The sequence below is a fragment of the Haliotis asinina genome, chromosome 8, assembly GCF_037392515.1.
Source record: "Haliotis asinina isolate JCU_RB_2024 chromosome 8, JCU_Hal_asi_v2, whole genome shotgun sequence".
Taxonomy (NCBI): Eukaryota; Metazoa; Mollusca; class Gastropoda; order Lepetellida; family Haliotidae; genus Haliotis; species Haliotis asinina.
In genome coordinates, this window is record NC_090287.1 from 65,868,545 (window position 1) to 65,889,156 (window position 20,612).

Genomic DNA, 20,612 nt, shown 5'->3' on the forward strand with positions numbered 1-20,612 from the left:
GCATCCTTGAATATAAAAATACACAGTTGTTGTATTTACGAATGCGTCAATTACTTCATACGTCCAGGGAGACTCAGCTGACCGCGACATTAAACCATGAACATTTCAACCTACGCCAGGTTGGTGAATGCTTCCTGTGTGTGTCCTACCTGTGTATTATCAGCATCAGTTACCTGTACAGGGGGAGACACCAAACCGCCAGGAGGACAGCGTAACATGGAGAAACGTACTTTAAAGACGACGGTACTCCAAGAAGTGTAGCTCCCGTGCTGGAAACTTATTCTTATACACACTGTATCTACAACTGTACGCCCGGTCATATACACGCACACACGCACGCACACGCACACGCACACGCACACTATAACAGTCTATAACAGTCCTAATACCTCTGCTGAGGTCCCGTTGTGGCGTTTCACAACACATGTTGGCTAACGGTTCATGTTTCTTCCACCGCGTGCCTGCCGAGTCCTCGTGAGATAAAGCTTCCTGTCTATAGTAATACTACCTAGCTGCCCAGATCAAGACGTTGAGTATGAAGTTGATGCCACCCCTCTCACAATAATCCCCAGTATTCAGCCGTCACGTGACAAATGGAAGCATTACTGCTGTACTCTTGCAATAATGGCAGTAGGTCTCATTGGAGTCAGTTAAGATGAGAGAGAGAGAGAGAGAGAGAGAGAGAGAGAGAGAGGAAGGAGGGAGAGGAAGAAAGAGTGTGAGTATATACCAGCATGCCACACCAGCACAAGTGTGTGAGAGAGAGATGGGGGGGAGGGTAGATAGAGACAGAGAGAGAGAGAGAGAATGATGGAGAGAGAATGAATGTGTGTCAGAGTATATCCCACGAATCAGAGTCTGTCCTCCGCTGTCAGTCGGCAGGGGGGTGAGTAAGAGTTAGAATACTGTCTTGGTGGGTCTGGTTGCATGACATAGCCTAATCCCGTGAAATGAGCTGTCACCAATCCATGTAGAGAGATCCGCGCGCGGCCACAACCCTTATTCCACCACAAAGCCTTTAAAGGTGCCATTCATGTGAACTTATGGTGCATTATAAGTAGACAACGGGCGTAACCCCGCTAAGCGGCTAGGGCAAGTGCTGAAAGGATTTATTGCAACATTACACCTAAGCATTATAATCTGAGTCTTAGGAAGGACTCTGGAAGAAATCGCCTGTGATCATCTCCAGTTTGGACGGCAAACAGCTAGCCCTCTACAAGGCCAGCAGGGAGGGTGGTACCGTGGACGATCAGGGACAAGAGGACACGGTGACACTAGAAGGAAACCGGAGAATGTTGGAATATGAACATTGCTAAATTGTGTTTTCTTTCACAGCAGGCTCTGTTGATCTTCTGTTGTGTAACGACCCTTGTGCACTTAACGTCTCTGACGAAGCGGTTGTCCACAGACAGTTCCACTGTCACCATAAAACTAACGCCAATAAACGGATGGCACCTTTCACTCTGACGGACGTCTCCAGTGATCGGCCAAACCCACGGTAAGTGTTTATGTATGGCTCACCACACAGAACGAGACCGCTCTCTCATGCTACTCAACGAAGACTATGTTTCCATGTACAAGTATTTAATCAGACAGCACGACTCTCCTCTTCCACACACCACACAGGAGAGTGCCCTTACTAATAGGTGTATATGTTACAGTCAGATTGCCATATCAGTCATTCGTGTATTGACTAAAACATTCTGTCATTCGTGAAATGAATAAATGGTCAGTCATTTCGCGTCATTTTGTGCAACAACAATCAATATACTTCTGTCATTTTGTGAAATTTCATTTCATCTATATGTGTGTTGTGATGTGTGGTTGCTCTGGACACAGCAAGTGTCAAACAAACAGGTGTAAATGCTTCAAAGCCAAGAAGAAGTGTATCAGTCGCCGCCACAAAGCTTTAACCGAAGCTAAATGTAACATTCTATGTACGTCATATGACGTGCCTATAGTGCGTTGTCACAACTGGATATCCCTGTGAAGACTGGCATACACCTATAGCAACATGCACTAGTCTAACGTCCCCGTGAAGACTCGCGTACACTTATGGCAACATGCAGTAGTCTGACGTCCCCGTGAAGACTGGCGTACACCTGTAGCAACGTGCAGTAGTCTGACGTCCCCGTGAAGACTCGCGTACACTCGTTTGAAAATAAAAGTTGCGCGCCTGCGTGCGTGTGCGTGTGCGAGTGCATGTGCGTGTGTATGCGTGTTTTCGTGTATGTGTGCGCTCCACGTATCTTGAAAGACACCCTGGACAACGAGTTACATGTCATAGGCATGGAATACATATCAAAAGTATATACATTTCAATGCTGTTTTCACGTGAATAGGCGGCTGTATATTAGGCTATTGAACGCGTGTACACGATGAGCTCCAAAACACTGGTTATTCAGGCCTGCACAAAGTGCATAAACATTCACTCTGCTGGTAGTGTTAGGACGACCTGTGTCGGGTGAGGAACGCATGGTGTCGGTAGATAGTTACTTCGGACTGGCAGTGTTACAACTAGCGCGTACAATGAATACATGAAAGTTTTGTCAACGGATATTTAGTACTGAATTGTTTGTAATGACGTCTGGGGATTCTGCTTTGCCCTTTCCAAAGACGCGGCTGTATAATAAGAAAGTTTGTGCGGCAACTGATACATTAAGCCGCGCTCGCGCGTGTTACAGCTGGTGTACTAGTGAGTGAGTGAGATAAGTTTTACGCCACACTCTGCAACATGCCAGCTAGGTGGTGGTGGTCTTTAGATAAACGAGACCAGACAACAACATCGATTTACGCTACTGGGGGACGATGACATGCGTCGCCTATTGGCCACATGGCCACCTGATTCCGTACGTCGCCTCTTACGACAAACATAGGTTATTGAAGACCAGTGCTAACCCGGATCTTCACAGGTCTGGTGTGTTACAGATAAAGTGTATGAGGTTCTTGAGATTCATTTAGAAGTCGGTATTCTAATATACGACGAAATGTTATGGATGTCAACTTCTTCCTTATTGTTAACACAACGTTCCACCAATAGCCCAACGTTGTGTAAACAATAAAGAGCAAGTTGACATCCATAACATTTTGTCGTATTTTACAACTCTATGTTACGGCTTATATCTGACAGCGTGATGTTTCAGCGTTTTGGTGTGATACTAGCTGCCGTTATTACTGTATCACACCTTCATTCGTATGTCACTCACACAGGTAAGAAACTATACAACAGTATTAAAACGTGTGATCGTGGCACTTGTTTGTATCTACCACTACGAATCTCGGTAAAGGAGTGTTTGGCACTGGCGGGGTGTACAAATCAAGAAAATGAAGTACCTGTATATAAATGTCAGCACTCTCATCTGTCGCTATCCAACTAGTCCCTTGTCAACATGGACCCTGGTCGACAGTGTAGACAGTGTAGCTGTGGCAAAAAGCGCCTCACATGTCACCCACTGAAAGCAACACTCATTGCCCACTGTGCTTGGTGTTGCCTGGTACCATAGATCACTGTCTAGACGCTCTGGTATCTATATATTTCACAGACATTCTACACTCGAGTATTATATGATAGCAAATAGTTGGTTCGGCGTCCAATCGAGGCAGACATTAATGCCTTACTCGCGCATATCATTTTCTGCGTGTATTCAAAGCAGGCGTGTATTGGAGGCAGGTTTGTATTGGAGAATCTGCACCTTGCACTGGCCGTGTGTGTAGATGCAATCGCTTCCAGGCCACTCTACCGTTGTGTAGATATTATCGGTGGGAAACCTCAATGTTCCCTTGTGTTGTCGAGCTGGGCAGTTGTTGTAAAGGTTTTCACTACCGACATTAAGAAGCTATGAACCGTTACACTGCTGACATCTGATGGTAAAAACCTCCTTATATTACAAGGTATTGCGCATTTCCTAGTTTCTATGGTAGGGTACAGTCTCCGTGTGCCTAACCCTAACCTAACCCTAACCCTGAATGTTTGCCAATGTTGATTCTGCTAAGTTGCATCTTTATGCAGAATTTGAAGGTTGAAATTGCGTGCGTGCCGGATTTGTAGAATAGAGCAGAGTAGTAGATGTATGAGGTATTAGGAGTATTAGGCGTAATCGAACGTTACCAGTTGATCGGTAGTTGAAGGGACGCCCATACACGAAGTACCGTGTACTTGCCTGTCTCCATACAAATACACATTGCCATTGCTATTAAAGTGAAGGGAAAGCCAACTTGAGGTCAGGGTACATTACGACCAAGTCGCTGACCATCTTTAATAATACAGTATATGTACGTCATCAATTACAATCATATTGCCACTAATATATGCAGTTAACTCACGCACGCGTCCTGTGTTCCAGATAATGGCGGTTGATATGAGTATGACAGAGCGGCTAATGCGTCAGAAGAACATGACTCTCCAGAGGCAGCTAGAGGTGACGCTCCGGATCCTGGACAAGGAGGATCGAACCTCCCAGCAGCAGCACGTCAAGTTGTTCCAGGAGTACACCCACTTCCTGCGAGATCTGACGGTTAGATGCACCGGACTCGACACCTACTCCCAGCCCGACACGCGAGCCATGAGGAAGAACGCAGCTCTAAAGGAGAGACGTCTTTCTGTTATTCCAATGGAGGACCGGACACCGGATCAGAACCCCAAACCAGCAACAGACCGAACAACACGGCCTTCCACCGCACGGCCGTCCACTGTGGCAGCTCCTACGGCAGTCAAAAGAGCTAGTTCCGACCGTCGACATGTCAGCCCTGACAAACAGGAGCAGAGGTTCACCACATGTCTGGAAGTTCTAGACGACATAATCCAAAACCATTATTTGAGAAAAAGGCCAAATAGACAGCGAAAGATTGGCCTTGTAATGCCTGCACATGTGGCAGGGGACACCAAGCCTGTGCCTAGCAGCTACAGACTCGAAGGTCACACAGCTGGGGCCAGATACAGACCTCTACATATCCGGCCAGCCAGCAGCTACACCATGACTAAGGAGAGGGCCCACCCTGACATTAAGACACGCCCACACACTGCACAGCCTCAGCGGTCAGCTGTTAGACTGGCCTCCACAAAGGCCTCTACTCCAAGCATAGATGAGACCTGGAGGGCAAACCATGGCAGCCTGAGGACTCGGCGACCCAAGTCAGCCCCATCTAGGTATGAGGCGTCTGGGCGGTCTCCAGCCATACCACGTCAACAGGTAGCTGGGATTATTGCGGAAATGAAAAGCAGGAGCGCCGCTACCAGGGACATGTTGGATCGCAGCAAAAAGCTCAACAACTACATCGCCAGTCTGGCCTGGCCAGGTGCATAACAATACCCAGGCTGACCTGATCTGGACCATACTTACAGCGCTGGAGTGTTGGAAATTGTTGCTTGGTTGTTTACCATCTTTCAAATGACAGGTGCTGTTCAGATTTTGTGAGTAGGATGGCAGAGAATCCACAGTTCACATCTCAATTTGTGCTTCATAACGACTTTATGTGATATCAAAAGTCAGTTGTTGGTGCCTTCACAAAGGATAACCCTTGGAGAGATGTGTCCGGTATTTCCTTTTTGTCTCATTTGTTTGTTTTACCCTTTTACATTGTGATTTATTTGCCATTAGAAACAGCAACGACTGCCACTTTACATCCCATTTAGAAGTCACAGCAGTGTTTTGATATTTTATTCACATGCAATGATTACATAAAACAGACATTGTTCTAGTTCCATTGTTTCTTCAGTTATCATCATATGTCCTGAGTATGACCTGAAACTGCCCTTAGCTTAGTTGTCAGCTTTTCAGTTGGTGAAACAGGCTTTGCAGGGTCTAAGGCCTAACAACAATAAACAGTGTCAAGCATCACTATTCATCATAAGTGTTTTCGAACAGCAGATCTACTGATTCCCTGCATCATGTGGAGTTGTCACTGTTAGTTCATCCCAATAACATCCCAATAACACCATGGGCCCACCAACATCTGGTCATACCATCCACCTGCAGTTGATGCATGACACAAGGACTTACCACAACCTAGGCAGACGCTCCACCCTGGACTTGACAGAACCTAGGCAGGAGGTTCACTCTAGACTTGCCACTGCCAAGCTTGGAGGTCCACACTGGACTTGATAGTGCCCAGCTAGAAGATCCACCCTGGATTTGACAGTACGTACCTAGGAGATTCACCCCAGGCTTGACAGTACCTAGCAAAGAGGTCCAACCTGGACTTGACAGTACATTGACAGTTAAAATTCGCCCGTTTCATTTTATACAACTCAGTTTGAAATTTATTGTCAAAACTTGTTTAAAAAATTTGGACCCTGACATCCAGCAAAACCAAAAGTAACAATATTACATGTTTCTCTACCTTCACACTACAGGCAACATGAGGTAACTAAGTGTCACTTTGATGGATCAGGGTGAAGGAAACTGTCTCCCATCATAGGGAGCTCTTCACTTCGCTGTTTCCTCCTTGATCCTGACCTTGACCTTGACCCAGATGTAAATGCAGGAAGCTGAGTGCTTTGTGCCAGGCGTCCTGTTGAGCATGTGCGTGAGGCTTAGGTGACCCTCCCCACACAAGGTTCATTCCTGAAACCAGCAGCATGATAACTAGAGCATATTGTCACTCAAGTTGTCCAGGATAGCTTTTGTTTCTTTGGGTCTCAATGCTACAATCAGCATTATCTCTGAACAAACAATATGGAAATATTTTGTCAATAACTAATTTTGGACCAGACAATCCAGAGGTTGATAGCAAGAGCAAAACACTCACACCAACAGTTCACTGTGCATGAAAATATGATCTATTGAATTGTCCAAGAACAGGCATGGCCAACAGAAGATCAGTGTTACTGTGTTACAGTGGATAAAACCTGTGGGCATTGACCATCACTTCCCCAGCTGTAGTACTGACAACCAACATGTCTATGTAGCTACCTGCAATTTTGTGGAAGGAAGAGTAACAGTGTGGTGTGTAAGGTGGCTCTATCAGGTGGCCTGCACTGGGGTAAAACTGCATCTCTACATTCTTCCTCTTCTCAGCTGGCAATGAATTCACAATCATCTTGGCACCATGGACATTCCAACACTGATCGTCTTCTCCATAGACCAGTAGGAAGTTGGCTTCACTCTGCCAGAACTGAAACAATGGCACACATTCACATACAGTATGGACTTGGGGCACACAAAACATCACCAGAAGAGCTGTTATGGGTGTTCTTCACTTACAGGAATAGTGGCAAGTTCCCAGCCACGGTAGGCATCTCGAGTGATGATGCCAGCATCTGTAACCACCACTCCACCCAGATCTATCCTGTAATGAAAAACACAACCTCAAACATCATCCCAGTCACAGCACCCAATCCTACTCTTGTCTCGAACTCTTGCAGCATCACATTCAGAATATTTCAAATGAGACGCAGGGGGTCCAGTTGTCTGAATGTGTTGATCAGGGCACAGGTAGCCCAGAGATTTGTGTTATCCAGGACACAGGTGACCAATTGTCTGCATGTGTTGGACAGGACACAGGTGGTCCAACTGTCAGGTTGTATTGACCTGAACACAGGTGGTCAAATTGTCTGGATGTGATGGTAGGGACACAGGGGGCCCAGTTGTCTGAATGTGTTGATCAGGACAAAGGTAGTCCAGAGATTTGTGTTAGATAGGACGCAGGTGGTCCAACTGTCTATTTGTATTGGTCTGAACACAGGTGGGCAATTGTATGAATGTGTTGGTCTGAACACAGGTGGCCAATTGTCTGAATGTGTTGGTCTAAACACAGCTGGTCCAATTGTCCGAATGTGCTGGAAGGGATACAGGTGGTCCAATTGTCTGATTGTGTTGATTTGAACACAGCTGGTCCAACTGTTTGAATGTGTTGGAGGGGACAAAGGTGGTCAAATTGTCTAATAGTGTTGGTCTGAACATAGATGGTCCAATTAGCTGAATGTGTTGGTCAGGACACAGGTAGTCTAGAGATTGGATTGTGTTGGTCTGGACACAGGGGTGAATGTTGTTTGAATGTGTTAGTTAGAACACAGGTAGACCAGTTGTTACAAAATGTGTCAGGATACAGGTGCACAGTTGTGTGAATGTGTTAGTTAGGACACAGGTAGACCAGTTGTATGAAAGTGTCAAGACACAGATGCACAATTGTCTGAATGTGTCAGGACACAGGTGCACAGTTGTGTGAATGTGTCATTTAGGACACCAGGTAGACTAGTTGTTAGAAAGTGTCAGGACACAGATGCACAGTTGTGTGAATGTGTCAGTTCGGACACCAGGTAGACTAGTTGTGTGAATGTGTCAGGACACAGATGCACAGTTGTCTGAATGTGTCTGGACAGCACAGTTGTCTGAATGTGTCAGGACACAGGAGCACAGTTGTGTGAATGTGCCAGGACACAGGTGCACAGTTGTCTGAAAGTGTCAGGACACAGATGCACATTTGTCTGAATGTGTCAGGACACAGGTGCACAGATGTGTGAATGTGCCAGGACACAGGTGCACAGTTGTGTACTAAACCGCAGAAATACAATTATAATTTTTGACATAAATATAAAATAACCACATGAGAACACAATATACACTACTGAGGCACACACATCAATCATACATGACACACTGATCTGTTGTCCATATCTTACTTGACACCCTTGATGGCCTCGGCACCGATTCTCTTCAGGTCAGTAAATGTGAAGGCCAGGCAGCCGCTGATGTTGACAACCGCTGCCACCTGTGCAGGAGGAAAAAACATTTTGTTTGTTCATTCCTTTGGTTTTGTTCAGTGAGCATAGCTTCATACTACAGAATGAGTGAGTATGGTTTTGCATTGCTTTTAACTTTGTCATAATATCATGGCAAGGGACACCAAATTACGACAAGTTGATGACATGCGTTTTCAGCAAGACAGATACTTAAATCACCAGGTTACAGCATCTTTAATGTTTTACAACCTGACCTGCAGGGCTTTTTCAGCCATATATAACAATCATCAGATTTCAGTATTAACTTTTCTAGAATATTTTTTTTGAATTATCACTGTATAATCCAAATCTATAAATAGCCATCAAACTAACAAGACAATGTTTGAGTGTCAATGATCCCACCGTAACCAACCTTTGGAGAAAATGTTGCCATAAGCATAGCCAGTTCTGCACCCTTAGACACCCCAACAACGCCAATGCCATTCAGACAGATGGCAGACTGACTCTGCAGCCACTCCACAGCATCAAGGAAGTAATCTAGGTCAAGGTCATTCAGATCCTTAGGAAGGTCATCATATCCCATGTAGCCAAGAGCTAAAGCAGCAAAGCCATGTGAAGCTAAAAGTGCTGCTCTTGTCTCAACTAATCCTCCTGTTGAGCCGAACATGTCAATCACTCCTGGAAAGGGGCCATCACCTGTGGACAAACAGGAACACATTACATCACATGTCAAACATAACACATCCAGTAGTTGTCAAAACATGACAGATCCAGTCTTCATGAAACATAATACATGTTATCAAACATGACACATCTACATCTTGTCAAACATGATGCATCCAGTCCTTGTCAAATATGACAAATCTTATCAAACATGACACATCTAGACCCTGTCAAACATAACACATCAGTCTTTGAGATTCATGACATATTGTGTCAAACATGACACCTTGTCAAACATCATGCATCTTGTCAAAGTTCATACATCTAGAACTTGTCAAACATGACACGTTATGACAAACATGGAACACCTAGGCCTTGTCAAACATGACATATCTAGTCCTTGTCAAAGATGACACATCTAGACCTTGTCAAACATGACACATCCAGACCTTGTCAAACATGACATATCTAGCTTGGAAACCTGCAACATGTATCTCCTTACCATACCTGACTCCTTGTGATACCAACACCTACCAACATGCAACATGTCTACTTTCAAACACCTGCTTACATATAACACCTTCCTACCTGCTGGCAGGAACAACGAGCCCCTCAGCCTTCCCTCTCGCACTGTGATCTGCTTGACACTCCTGGCCTTGTACCAGCGCTCTGTCATAGTTGTAACAATGGCCGCTTTTACATCACACTGGTTTAAATCCAGGTGACCTTCCAGCAATGAAAAATGCACTGAAAATGGTTCGGTGACATCCCTCTTGCTGAGTCTGGCCATCTTTGACTCCCCCAGGGCTGGTATCATGCTCCACAGAAGTCCCATACCATCGACACCTGCCACAAACACAACACACAATGAACAACAGCCAACACAGTGTAAGAGACAGCTGCAGAGCAGGATACAGGTGTTGAGGACACAGGTGTAATGTAGGACACAGGTGTAGTGCAGGACACAGGTATGTAAAGGACACTGGAAAGTAGTGTAGGACAGTGGGGTGTCATGAAGGTTACAGGGGTGTAGTGTAGGACAGTAGGGAGTAGTGAAGGGTACAGAGGTGCAGTGTAGGACGGTGGCGTCTAAAATACACTGACTGTATAGGTGTAGTGTAGGACAGTGGGATGTAGTGAAGGGTACACGGATGTAATATAGGACATAGGGGTGTAGTGAAGGGTACAGGAATGCAGTGTAGGGCATTGGGGTGTGGTATTGGACAGTGGGGTGTGGTGAAGGGTACAGGGATGTAATGTATGATGCTGTGATGTAGTGTAGTACAGTGGAGTTTAGTGAAAGGTATAGGGGTGTAGGACAGGTGTAGTGTAAGACAGTGGGGTGTAGTGTGGGATACAGGTGTAGTGTAAGACAGTGGGGTGTAGTGTGGTATACAGGTGTAGTGTAAGACAGTGGGGTGTAGTGTGGGATACAGGTCTACTGTAAGACACCGGGGTTTAGTGTAGGTCTATAGGGTGTAGTGAAGGGTACAGCGGTGTAGTGTAGGACAGTGGGATGAAGTGAGTGAGTGAGTGAGTTTAGTTTTACGCCGCACTCAGCAATATTCCAGCCATATGGTGGCGGTTTGTAAATAATCGAGTCTGGAACAGACAATCCAGTTATCAACAACATGAGCATCGCTCTGCGCACTTGGGACTGATGACACGTGTCAAAAACGTCAACGGGCCTGACCACCCAATCCCGTTGGTCGCCTTTTATGACAAGCATGGGTTGCTGAAGGCCCATTCTACCCCGGGACCTTCACGGGTCAGGGTGAAGAGAAGGGTACAGGGGTATAGTGTAAGACACTGGGGTATAGTGTAGGACACTGGGCTGTAGTGATGGGTACATGGCAGTTTAAGTAAACTTAGTCTCAGTGTATTTCGTTACACCCCACCACTGAGCCTAACAAGACCTAGTAGAAGGTCGCGTCAGGTAACCTTTGAGCGACTTATAACTGTCCAATCAAACGCGAGACAGTTAAATAGATTTAACCAATCAAACAACGGCTACTATTTAGGGATCGGAGGGACTTTCAAAATATTCAGGTTACCGACACAGATCTCTCCACAAACAAAAATCTGTATATAACACAATTATTTGACCAGCTGTATATACGCTTTGGGGGCTCTGTTGACGTGGTTACCATTAGCCAATATTTCCGCAAGATGACATCCTTGAATATTGCCAAAAGCACCATTTTCAGGGACTGTTTACTCACCGTTGTCATGGTTGTAACGTGCACCGTGTGCATCACCCAGAAGCGAGCGTACGCTAAATAGCATTCGGAATTTTCGGGTATGAACCTTTTCGAGATAAGAAGTTCAAAAGGTATGTGTGAATGTCCACTTTCATGATTTGGTAAGCTGTGTTCTGATTGGTCAATCTCAAAGGTTACCTGATGCGACCTCCCATAAGGTTTCGTTAGACTCGGTGGTGGTGTGTAACGAAAAGCACTGAGGATACGTTTACTTAGACTGGGGTACATGGGTGCAGTGCAGGAAAGGGTGTGTGGTATTGGACAGCGGGGTGTAGTGAAGGGTACAGGGGTATAGTGTAAGACAGTGGGGTGTAGTAAAGGGTACAGGGGGTTAGTGTAAGGCAGTGGGATATAGTGTAGAACACTGGAGCGTACTGAAGGGTACAGAGTTTACTGTAAGACACTGGGGTGTAGTGTAGGTGACTGAGGTGTTGTGAAGGGTACAGGGGTGTAGTGTAAGACAGTTGGGTGGGGTAAAGGGTACAGGTGTGTAGTTTAGGGCACAGGGGTACAGTGTAGGACAATGGGGTATAGTATAGAAAAATGGGGTGTAGTGTAAGACAGTTGTAGAGTCTGACACAGGTGTAGTTTAAGACAGTGGGATGTTGAGTAGGAAACAGGGATGTAGTGTTAGACATGGGAGTGTAGTGTACAACACAAGTCTGGAGTAGGACACAGGTGTATTTTAGCTAAGGTAGGGGTAGGGTCAAATTGGACAGGGGTGTCACTGTGAGGGACTATTGCTTGGTTTCACATTAACTTTAGACTTGCCTTACACACGCACAAAGTGTGTAAAAATATTTGCTGTCAAACTTCTGCTGTGGTCGTATGTTTACCTTTAGTGTGAGTATAATCAAAATAATTAAATAAATAATTATTTACATAAGACAACAGTGTATAGTTGACTACATACATCCATTTGCCTATGCTTTTCAATTACTAATGTCCTTTTTTGGTTGCAGCTGCATCAGAAGTGTGTTTCTTGTTAGTCAGTTTCTTGAGAAGGGCATGTGTGGGAAGGACGGTGGTGGAAAGATGTGTTTATACAAGTACTTACTGACATAAATTAAGCTATTTATTTAACTACTCCCAGTCTTTTGTTCATAAAAGAATTGAGAAAAGTTGCATTCGACATAAGTCTATATATTTGCTTTAATTTTAATTTTCTTTAGAGTGTGTTTACACTATGTCCAAAGCATACGTCCAACGTGGAAGTTAGCCAGTACATATTTCTACACACCCTGAACATGAACACAGCGAGTCCAAAATTCATGCGACACCAATGAATGCACTGTTTGCCACTGTGTTCCAGTTACCTGTGTAAGTTCCTCCACAAGAAGCTTGAGTTGTGACATTGATGCAGCCATGTTCATCCCCTGTGAAGTGTCCACAGGCAGCAAACACGGTCTTCTCTGTCAATGAGGCATGTAGGGTCACTCTCTGGGACGGCTTTAGCCCACTCACTTTCACACAAACCTTCTCATCCACCAGAGCAGTCTGGGGAGAGACCGTCAGTTTGGGCACAGCTGTGGCCAGAGTCCTCATGCCCCTACACACTCCACAACACAGCTTGTGTTGGCTTGCCACAAACACTGAAACAAACCGATTTCTTGTGAGAATCAACACAACTCAAAGGGATCTCCCTCACAGGATTAAAAAGGAGGCACTGTTCTTGTGTAGAAGATGCAAGCAGTCTGTGAATGATATCCTGTCTGTGGACTAGGGTACATATCTGTTATTATACTAAGACTGACTGAACTGATTCAGTGATCGACCGATTGAAAATTTCAAATATTTCAAAACTTTCTCCATTACTGATTGAGGAAAATTACTAGGAGTGGCTATTGAGGGGCAAACAACTAATGCGAAAGAGATAGTCTAACGCAACATACTATTGCGACCTGTTTTGCCTCTAACTGACTTATTTGAAGTCAGGAGAAAACAAGCTGAAGTAGTTTAGGGTAGTTTCAGTCTCTTTTGATAACCGACATGAAACTTGAAACCCAGATCAAGAAACATAAACTCAATGAAGCGGCAAGCCAGCATCCAAACATCCTGCAATCCTTCCAATGAAGAGACAGAATACAGAAATAAATGCATTTGATTAGCTTATGGTGAAAAGTATATTCTTACTGAACAACCATCCACTGCTATGTTCCTCAACACTGGTTGAAGTGTCGTATAATCCAGTCAACCGGCTCACCAGTAGCGTCAGGTGACTTCACGGGTGCTCCGCACAACCACCTACACAACTTGTCACAAGCTGCAGTCGATGATCAAGGACGAGCTACATCGTGTTCCAGTATAAAACTAAATACTTGATATTTAAGTCACGCTTATCACAACTTGTCATATGACGGATGTACACCAGGGCCTAACTCACTTTCAACTCCCACATCCTGGGAGAGAGGGGGAGAGAGGAGAGCATGAATATGCGAAGGGAGACTACTCTGTTTCGACGCGTATAGCAGCAAAACAATTCGGGTAGTCCTCGGATCATTCGATCGTGATCTGGGGTTACTCAGACGCTCGTGATCAGTGACTTCTTGCGTTCCATGGATGTAACAATAAGGACACCTTCTCTCATTCACACATCACTAAAATAATGATAAAAAGTAACAGTAATACACCCCATTTAAATTACCCTGTATCAAAGACCATATAGATCTCTCTCTCTCTGTGTGTGTGTGTGTGTGTGTATATATATATATATATATATATATATATATAGAGAGAGAGAGAGAGAGAGAGATAGATAGATAGATAATAACACAACATAGATCTTCTCCTACATGTTTCAATCGTCTATCTTCAAATATACAAACACGATAAACGAAAATATACGATTGAAACATGTAGGAGAAGATCTGTGTTGTATTATTACTTCGGAAACTACTTACTATATATCTACAACTGTACGCTTGGTATTCTCATCACTTTCACACACACACACACACACACACACACACACACATACATACATACATACATACATACATACATACACATATACATATAGATATATATAAACGAGGGAATGTCAATACGTTTTGAGCCTTGAGCATTTTTCATACCCAGGTGTCACAGCCTATGGTACGACATTGAACCTTGGGGTGTAGCTGATGTGATATATAAGTTTTGGTATCCTACTCTCAGAAGTTATTGAACAGCTCACATTGACAGAAAGAGACCCCACCCACCCCTCACGGCAGTGAAAATGAATAAAATTGAGTATGGAGCAGTAATTACGTTTTTAGTTCTTGAAGGAAACTCGGCGAAGAACATTGAAGAAAGGCTTTCAGCAGTTTATGGGAAGTCTTCCCCTTCACCTGCTACCATCAAACGATGGGTCAATGAATTTAAGCATGGTAGAGAGAGTCTTGAAGATGACCCCTGTCCAGGTCGCCCAACAACAAGCACTAGTCAGGAAAATATTGACAGAGTGCATAGACTTGTGCTGGAAAACCGTCGAATCACACTCCACGAGTTAGAGGAGACCACAGGCATTCTTCATGAACATCTCGTCATGTCTAAGGTGTGCATAAGATGGGTGCCAAGAATGCTTACAGATGAAATGAAGCAAACAAGGGTCACCACAGGCAACTCCATGCTAACCAGATACAACAAGGATCCAGAAGATTTTCACTTAAGGCTAGTAAGCTGTGATAAAACCTGGATCCACCACTATGATCCTGAGAGCAAACCAGAATCCATGGAATGGAAACATGTCACTTCTCCCAGGACCAAAAAGTTCAAAGCCTCCAGATCAGCGCAGAAGGTAATGGCGACAGTCTTCTGGGATAGCAAAGGCGTCATCCACATAGATTACTGACCAAAAGGAAGGACAATGAATGGGGAATATTACGCTAACTTGTTGAGGCAAGTGCGACAGTCAGTCAAGGAGAAGCGACGGGGCAAGATCAGACGTGGTATTCTTCTACATCAAGACAATGCTCCAGTACACACCTCTCGCGTTGCAGCCGCTGCTGTCCAGGAATGCGGGTACGAAATCTTGCCGCATCCCCCCTACTCTCCAGACTGACACCAAGTGATTACCATATGTTCCCAAATCTCAAGAAACACTTCGTGGTCGTAGATTTCAGGATGATAATGAGCTTATTGCTGTTACAGAGGCTCGGTTTGAGGAACAAAATGGCGCCGTCTACAGAGATGGCATCAGCGCCTGGCAGAAAGATCGAACAAGTGTCTTGACTCACCAGGGGACTATGTTGAGAAATAAATGTGGTTCATACCAATATTTTGTGTTTTTCTGTGCAAGGCTCAAAACTTAGTGACATCCTCTCGTACACACACACACACACACACACGTACGCACACGCGCGCGCGCACACACACACAGACACACACACACACACACACACACATATATATATATATGAACTGGTGTAAATATAACTGCGGCTACCTCCGGGGTTTGAGAAATAAACACTGCTAAAAGTTGTCCAAAACTTTTGTGTGTGTTGAATAAATTTCTCCGTTTTTATCGTGCACCAATAAAAGCACTCAGCTGCGATTGTTTCATTTGGCATCTTTACGGAAAGTTTGAGCGAAGAAAACACAGCTTCATATCTGAACGACATAATTGTATATGAAATGGATGTGTGTGCTAATGCATAACGTCACAGGTCATGCACGTATAAAATCAAAAAATGACATGCAATAAATGTCAAAAATCGATTTTCTTCTATGACGTCAAACGTCGACAGAGAGGTCATGCACGAAGATAAGGGGGCATAACTCCGCTACGGTTTACATTAGGTCAATGTAACTCAGATCACATGGAGAGAATTTGCTGTGGATACCGACAGTATATTTTCGTTATGTTTTGTTCACAGTGAACCAAACTATTCCAATACAAAGTTCCCCATTGTGAGAGGATACCTTTTGGTAGTTTCACAATTTGTAAGAAAAGATGCCAGACTGAGTGTACTACATCAAAAAGCAGGTAATAGCGATTTGGATGTCCCTATCCGATACATATTTTAGTTCTTAGATTCCCATATTCTCCTTTTTGGGTAGATATATTTTGATTAATTTTGCATCATTATTAACGGAGTAACAGCCACATTTTCAAACGTAATGAAATAACTGAAAATAATGGGACATTTTAGTTGACGTCACGGCATGCTTTGTATACTTTGTGACGTCGAGAAAAGACCACTTTGGTTGATGATTAGTATATATCTAACCTAATTTTCACTCAATGTGTAAAAGATTTCGGCTTCTGTGTCAGAAGTCTACACTTTTTAGCCAAAATATAAAATGAATGGTTTTACCACTGAGATAGTGTCTTGAATATATCAACAATTACACGGTTTTACTACATATCTTATTGTGAGCAAAACGCGCACCTGTCTAACATCAATTTATCGTAAATCCAAATTTCACAACACCTGAATATTCATTGATTATTCATTTAGGAAATAGACTTTTCTTCTTATGATAATGAAATTATTTCACTTCATACGTATGCAATGAAAGGTACAAAGAGATCGCTTTTTCAGTACAGAAGTATTAGAATATGGACGTAAGGTTTGTCCAAATTAAAACACGACCTGGTTTATATATTTTTAACAATTTTCGTATAAATATTGTTTGAGTTAAATATTCTGCCATCAGATATATTTTAATCGAATTTGAATTGACTTTATTATCTAAAAATGATAATCAATCATAAAACGTTCTTGCCAAACTCGCACCAGGTCAATCAATATTCATAATTGTTTTGTCTATAAAAACGACACAAACCAATACAATGAACAAAACAGTTCCTTTACACATGTGTGCCTCTAAATTTCATAAAATATACAAATCATTTTCATTAATATTATCAGTTTTACTTATCAGTTGGAATTAAATCGCTGTTTATTAACCTGTTCATATGAAACTACAATATTTATCCCAACATATTGAATACTGTAAAGTTAACTAAAGCACATGTTGCAGTAATGGCTTCGTGTCATCTTCCAACACTTGTGTAGAGGCTTAAATGTGGTATAGTACACTTACTGAGTCAATTTCCCATGTAAATATTATTCAAACAATCAAAAGCTTTCAAATAATATAAACGTATACCTTATATCCACACATGATATAGGGTTGAACATGTAGATACTGAAATCAGTTTCATGAAAAAATATCTGAATATATGCAAAATATACATCACAATACTAAAAGTGCAATCGGAATGATATGGCCATTGTGTTTACTCTTGTTCAACCGACCTTCACCTCAAAGGAATTGCCTAATATGTGCAACAATGTTGACGTGTGACATCACTACCGATGACCGATTTCTTTCAAAATGGCGGCTTCACTGACAAGGGTACACAGGATTTTATGAGGACTCTTTCCTTGATTCAGTGATCTTTTGTTCATAAATGTAGGATGTAAGTATTCAGAATTATTCTGACTATCTGTGTATTGTTATATGTGTTTATCGTTTGCAATGTAAATGACGGAAGAAGCCAGAAATGCCGACAAGTACCGTTGTCGTTCTGCGTGATTTTGCGTCAGTCATTGCGTCACGCTGCACTCAAAGTTCGACAGATTTATTATGAATTATCAAATGATTGCATTGTATCTATTTTTAATTTGTTATTTCTTGCTACGATACTCTTCCCCTGAATATTCTAAGCGTATTGAGCCATTGTAAGCAATCATTACACGGCTGGATGCTGGAAATTTTCCTAAAATGCTACGCAGTGTAAAATCGGATTTTTTCTTTGTTTACATTTCAAACAAGCGCTGTAGCATTTTAGGAAAATTCAAAAGAATTGTCTTGTTCATTGTATTGGTTTGTGTCGTTTTTATAGACAAAACAATTATGAATATTGATTGACCTGGTGCGAGTTTGTCAAGAATGATTCATCATCATTTTTTTGAAATAAATAAAGTCAATTCAAATTCGATTAAAATATATCTGATGGCAGAATATTAAACTCAAACAATATTCATACGAAAATTGTTAAAAATATATAAACCAGGTCATGCCTTAATTTGGATAAGTCTTACGTCCATATTCTAATACTTCTGTACTGAAAAAGCGATCTCTTTGTACCTTTCACTGCATACTTATGAAGTAAGATGATTTCATAATCACAAGAAAAAAGTCTATTTCCTAAATGAATAATCAATGAATATTCAGGTGTTGTGAAATTTGGATTTACGATAAATTAATGCTAGACAGGTGCGCGTGTTGCTCACAATATGATATGTAGTAAAACCGTGTAATTGTTGATATATTCAAGACACTATTTCTGTGATAAAACCATTCATTTTATATTTTAGCTAAAAAGTGTAGAATTCTGACACAGAAGCCGAAATCTTTTACACATTGAGTGAAAATTAGGTTAGATATATACTAATCATCAACCAAAGTGGTCTTTTTCCGACGTCACAAAATGCGCAAAACGTGCCGTGACGTCAACTAAAATGTCGCATTTTCAGTTATTTCATTATATTTGAAAATGTGGCTGTTATTCCGTTAATAATGATGCAAAATTAATCAAAATACATGTACCCAAAAAGGAGAATATGGGAATCTAAGAACTAAAATATGTATCGGATAGGGACATCCAAATCGCTATTACCTGCTTTTTGTTGTAGTACAATGGCATCTTTTCTTACAAATTGTGAAACTACCAAAAGGTATCCTCTCACATTGGGGAACTTTGTATTGGAATAGTTTGGTTCACTGTGATTAAAACATAACGAAAACATACTGTCGGTATCCACAGCAAATTTTCTCCATGTGATCATTTCTCCGAGTTACATTGACCTAATGTAAACCATAGCGGAGTTATGCCCCCTTATCTTTATACGTGCATGACCTGTGACGTTATGCATTAGCACATTCGTCCATTTCATATACAATTATGTCGTGCAGATATGAAGCTGTATTTTCTTCGCTCACACTTTCCGTAAAGATGCCAAATGAAAAAATCGCAGCTGAGTGCTTTTATTGGTGCACGATTAAAAACGGAGAAATTTACTGTTTTTCAACACACACAAAAGTTTTGGACAACTTTTAGCAGTGTCTATTTCTCAAACCCCTGAGATAGCCGCAGTTATATTTATACCAACGGATAGGAAATTAAATTTTCTACATTGCTGTGTAATTTTATAGCCGTACGCAGATCCAGGACCACACGAGCGCAAATCTCGCACAACGTTCACCTTTCAAACCTTACGAAAATGTGCGCCTGAAAAAAAAAAAAAAAACTAAGTGTAGAATTCTGACACAGAAGCCGAAATCTTTTACACACTGAGTGAAAATTAGGTGAGATATATGCTATACAAAACATGAAATGAGTGGTTTTACCACTGAAATAGTGTCCTGAATATATCAACAATTACTACGTATCTTATTGTGAGCAAAACGCGCACCTGTCTGGTATCGATTTAGCGTAAATGAAAATTTCACAACACCTGACTATTCATTGAATATTCATTTAGGAAATAGACTTTTCTTCTTATGATAATGAAATTATTTCACTTCATACGTATGCAATGAAAGGTACAAAGAGATCGCTTTTTCAGTACAGAAGTATTAGAATATGGACGTAAGGTTTGTCCAAATTAAAACACGACCTGGTTTATATATTTTTAACAATTTTCGTATGAATATTGTTTGAGTTAGATATTCTGCTATCAGATATATTTTAATCGAATTTGAATTGACTTTATTATCGAAAAAAATTACAATGAATCATAAAACGTTCTTGACAAACTCGCACCAGGTCAATCAATATTCATAATTGTTTTGTCTATAAAAACGACACAAACCAATACAATGAACAAGGCAATTCCTTTAGATATGTGTGCCCCTACATTTCATAAAATATACAAATCATTTTCATTAATATTATCAGTTTTACTTATCAGTTGGAATTAAATCGTTGTTTATTAACCTGTTCATATGAAACTGTAATATTTGTCCCAGCGTATTGAATTTTGTACATCACGGGAACTGAAGCACATGTTACA

The 20,612-nt window shown here is 42.2% G+C and overlaps 2 protein-coding genes across 4 annotated transcripts; one reads left to right on the top strand and one right to left on the bottom strand.

Moving 5' to 3' along the window:
* The first annotated feature begins 4,346 nt into the window (after nt 1–4,346).
* LOC137293675 (uncharacterized) lies at nt 4,347–5,303 on the top strand. The gene has a single exon (XM_067824368.1). The coding sequence runs from the start codon at nt 4,347–4,349 to the stop codon at nt 5,301–5,303; it is 957 nt and encodes a 318-aa protein (XP_067680469.1).
* A 239-nt stretch (nt 5,304–5,542) lies between these two features.
* Nucleotides 5,543–14,060, bottom strand: LOC137293676 (bile acid-CoA:amino acid N-acyltransferase-like). Of its 3 annotated transcripts, none has more exons than XM_067824369.1 (8): nt 13,738–14,060; nt 12,921–13,196; nt 9,932–10,189; nt 9,093–9,376; nt 8,621–8,709; nt 7,203–7,287; nt 6,912–7,113; nt 5,543–6,563 (listed from the first exon to the last, which is right to left on the bottom strand). In XM_067824369.1, coding segments are annotated over exons 1-8 (1,347 nt in total). In that variant the 5' UTR covers nt 13,739–14,060; the 3' UTR covers nt 5,543–6,411. The 3 variants fall into 3 exon arrangements, with proteins under 3 accessions (XP_067680470.1, XP_067680471.1, XP_067680472.1); XM_067824370.1 differs by having other exon boundaries at nt 13,808–14,017; XM_067824371.1 differs by lacking the exon at nt 13,738–14,060 and adding an exon at nt 13,497–13,675.
* Between the last annotated feature and the right edge of the window lie 6,552 nt (nt 14,061–20,612).